General features: G+C 44.9%; 1 protein-coding gene across 1 annotated transcript; it reads right to left on the reverse strand.

Moving 5' to 3' along the window:
- Positions 1 to 454: 454 nt before the first annotated feature.
- Positions 455 to 1,390, reverse strand: LOC142003192 (olfactory receptor 51G2-like). The gene has a single exon (XM_074979922.1). The coding sequence runs from the start codon at positions 1,388 to 1,390 to the stop codon at positions 455 to 457; it is 936 nt and encodes a 311-aa protein (XP_074836023.1).
- Positions 1,391 to 3,833: the final 2,443 nt, after the last annotated feature.

Genomic DNA, 3,833 nt, shown 5'->3' on the forward strand with positions numbered 1-3,833 from the left:
GGTTACGTATTCTCTTTCTTATCTATGGTGCCAGATCATACTGGTCTGTCTTTGTGACGCCAGTTTGTTACAAGGGCATTTCTACTTAGTTTGCACTTGTAAGACAAGAGATAAGCAATTTAGGAGTACAGGACATTCTTTTGTGCGGGCGGGGCACGTCCCCTTCTGGGTGATTGTGTGTGTGCATCATATTGATCAATGCCAGCTGGGGTGATTTCTGAGGGTCCCCTCCGCCTCATGTTGACAGTCTGGCCTGTTAGCCTTCTAGCTGTACTTTCTGCTTTTCAGGGCCACGATAAGCCAGCATATCTGGGCCTCAATGAGGGCATCAAAGACTGTGCTGTCAGCAGCCATTTCCGTGCCCTGTGTGCTCCTCAGTGGGGGGGGCAACGAGCAAGCTGGCTTGTAAGGGGGAGACTTTGTCTGGCTACAAGATGGGTGATGAACTGCCCCCTCACTTGATGAACACCCTGATGATTCTTGCACGAAGCTGCTTGCTTTTTATGCTATATATGATTGGATTCATCAGGGGAGGAATGAGCAGAGAAACATATCCCAGGAGAATCTGAAGCAAGTGAGAAGAGTCATTTCCAAATCTGTGTACCAAAGATAAGCCAATCTCTGGTGTGTAGAAGAGCAGGACGGCGCAGAGGTGGGAGATACAGGTGTTCAGGGCCTTGAGACTCTCCATGCGGGATGCCACACTCAGCACTGTTCTGAGGATCATCACATAAGACAGGAGGATGAGCAGTGAGTCCAACCCCACTGTTAGGATTGTAACCGCTAAGCCATAAACGCTATTGACTCTAATGTCCGCACAAGCTAACTTCATGACCTCCTGGTGCAGGCAGTAGGAATGGGAGAGGACATTGCTTTGACAGTACTGGAACCGTTTCAGGAGAAAGGGGAGCGGAAGCATTGAGGCCATCCCTCTTAGCACACACACCAGTCCCAGGATGGCTGTTCGTGGCAGGGTTAAGATGGAAGCATATCGCAGAGGGTTACAGATCGCTATGAGGCGGTCAAAGGCCATCAACAAGAGCACGGCAGATTCAATGCATTGAAGCGAGTGGATGAAGAACAGCTGGGCAAAACAGGCATCAAGGCTGATCTCCCTGGAGTTAAACAAGAATATTCCCAGTATGGTCGGCATGGTGGCTACTGATATGCCAATATCTGTGATGGCCAACACGGAAAGAAAAATGTACATGGGCTCATGCAGGGTTTGATCTATTTTTATAATCAACGTAATGACTGAATTTCCTGCTATCGAGACTGCATATATTAAGCAGAAGGGAGCAGAGAACCAGAGGTGGATGTCTTCCTGCCCAGGCATCCCCGTGAGAAGGAACAACGCATGTGTGAATTTGGAATCATTGACAGATGACATAATGCGTTGGCTAGGTCCGACGCTTAATGAATTTTACTTCCTGGAAGGAAAAAAAAAATAGAACAGGAGATTGGATGGTATTTAGTGAGGCATCATTCTGCTCCAGGGGAAAGTCTAGGGACACCCATGAGCTTAAGGAAGATCTACCCTAATAGAGTCTTGGGTTTATACCTCCAAGAGGAATTATAGAAGGCCACCAGACTGAAAGGGTCCTGTAGCACATATAGCCCAGTGGCCCATTCCAGATGCTGCAGAGGAAGGCACAAGGAACACTGCAAGGTTCAGCTATGAGATAACCAGCTCTCAGGGAAAAACCGTGTTAACCGTATAAACATCCTTTCCCTTTTTGAATCCTGATAAACTTTTGACCCACTGATATCTTGAGACAGGGAGTTCTGCCATCTACGGGAGTGGTGTTTGACTCTACAGTTGTGACCATCCCCCAGACATCCTTACCATCTGTCCACTGTATCTTGGTCTGTGTGTAAAAACATGGGAAGTGCAATGTAAAAAAATGGTCTTTGGATGGCTTTATCGTCCACTGAAACTATTTCCAAATGTGCTTCTCTGCCTTGTTACAGATGTTTATTTTCTCCAAGACAGAGAGTTCAAACTATGCCCCTGCCTCTTTGCCCTAAATTCTTCAGGCTAGGTTCTTAATTCATCAACATTGATATCATTTCTATCACTGCCGCTCCAGATATACATGTGTAAATTCAAATAGAACTGGGTGCTATTAACGTTCTCCTACTAAATGCTCCCAGTGATACTCTCTGACTCATACGAATCCCTCCAAGCGATGCTGAAGTGCTTTGCCTGGCCAATATAGTCTAAATCCAGATAGTTCTGTCATCCTATAGGCTTCTCTTCATCCTCACAGGGCTTTCTCTCTCTGCCCAGGCAGGCTAAAAGCTCACTCAGTTATCTCAGGGAGCAAGGGAACAGTTGGAGTCACAAAGTGGTGCAAGGTACGAACACTGAGTTTTTACCAGTACCCGGTGGAGTGTGAAAGGTACTTCAGTCATGCTTACAGAAGAGGTGATAGGTGTGAATTCCATTCCACCATGATAACACAATCCCCTTTCCTCTCCTCTTTGCTGAAATCCAGACCAGCAAAAATCTTCCTTCAGGACTTGCTGGAAATACTTCATTATTCAGAGGGATCAAGTGCCCAACTCTGAATGTGTTAGACATAGATTCTAGCCAGTTACCAAGAGACAGTATCATACAACTTTTCACTCACCAAAGAGTTAATGGCACAAACCCATACCATAAGTTATTTGGAGTCCTTCTGAAATACTTTCTAAAGCAAAATCCATTATGCACTAAAGTTACCACTGCTCCAGCCTGCAGCGATTTCAAGAATTGTGTTGCTGCCTTTCAATATAAACACATGCATTGAAAGTACAGCTTTTGATATTTCTTTTCCCACAGAAAAATTGGCATAATATTTACACATTTATCCATTAGCATAGACGAGTGAACAGTTGTTTACCTTCTGGTGCTCTTTCAGAGCTGATGTCTCATGTCAGGGTGGGACTCCAAATGTAGCATCCCTCATCTGGATTTCCTCTCAGAGGGGAAGTTGTGGTAGTCTGTATGTGTAAAAACAGTGAGGAGTCCTGTGGTACCTTATACACTAACTCATTTATTTAGGCATAAGGTTTTGTGGGTAAAACCCACTTCATCAGATGCATTTCCACAGTAGCTCATGGTCAAATAAATCAGTTGCTCCTAAGGTGCCACAGGACTCCTCAGCATCTGAAAAAGTTCACAGTGTCTTAGCCGTGATTCGAGCACTTCTTAGCAAACAAAAATCTAGTAGAACCTCTGTTCCTGTCATGGCTCCTTCCCCACTCTAGCAAGACACATGCAGAAGTGGGGGCCAGCAAACGTACCTCCAAAACCTTATCTACCAGGTTTTGGTATAAACTTTCCCCCCAGAATCCTAAAAACCTTAGATTTTGGGGATAAAATTCGTTGCCACCACCCAAGTAATCGTAAGGAAACCAGGGAGAGACGACTTGGGAAATCTCAGCCCCAAAAGTAAAAAAGCAGGACACAAACATTAACCAATACCAGGTTAATAAAAAGAAAAAGAGAGAACTTTTATTATTACAACAATATTCGTGTTGCAAGCCTCATGACCAGATGGAAGAGTCACAAAGTAAAACCCATGGGGAGTCTCCACCACGGACCTAGCACTTAGTTACGGGGAGAGTAAAAGAACATTTCTGAAAAGTGGACAGACGTCAGATCCCACTTCCCAAATCATAAAACAATAAAGCCTAATGGACTTATCTCAACTTTATTTAAACTTTATCTAAACCCTGCTTACAGATGATTGGAGGGCCTGCTCTTGGAGGGAGATATTCTGTGTCTCCCTCCTGCATGGCTGGAAAGCACAAGAAGGAACAGAGGACAGAAAAAGGGAGGAGCCAAA

This window comes from Carettochelys insculpta, chromosome 1 (assembly GCF_033958435.1).
Source record: "Carettochelys insculpta isolate YL-2023 chromosome 1, ASM3395843v1, whole genome shotgun sequence".
Lineage (NCBI taxonomy): Eukaryota > Metazoa > Chordata > Testudines > Carettochelyidae > Carettochelys > Carettochelys insculpta.

What these genes read in the sequence shown, in the direction of transcription:
- LOC142003192 (XM_074979922.1), bottom strand. Translation starts at nt 1,390, where the DNA reads ATGTCATCTGTCAATGATTCCAAATTCACACATGCGTTGTTCCTTCTC.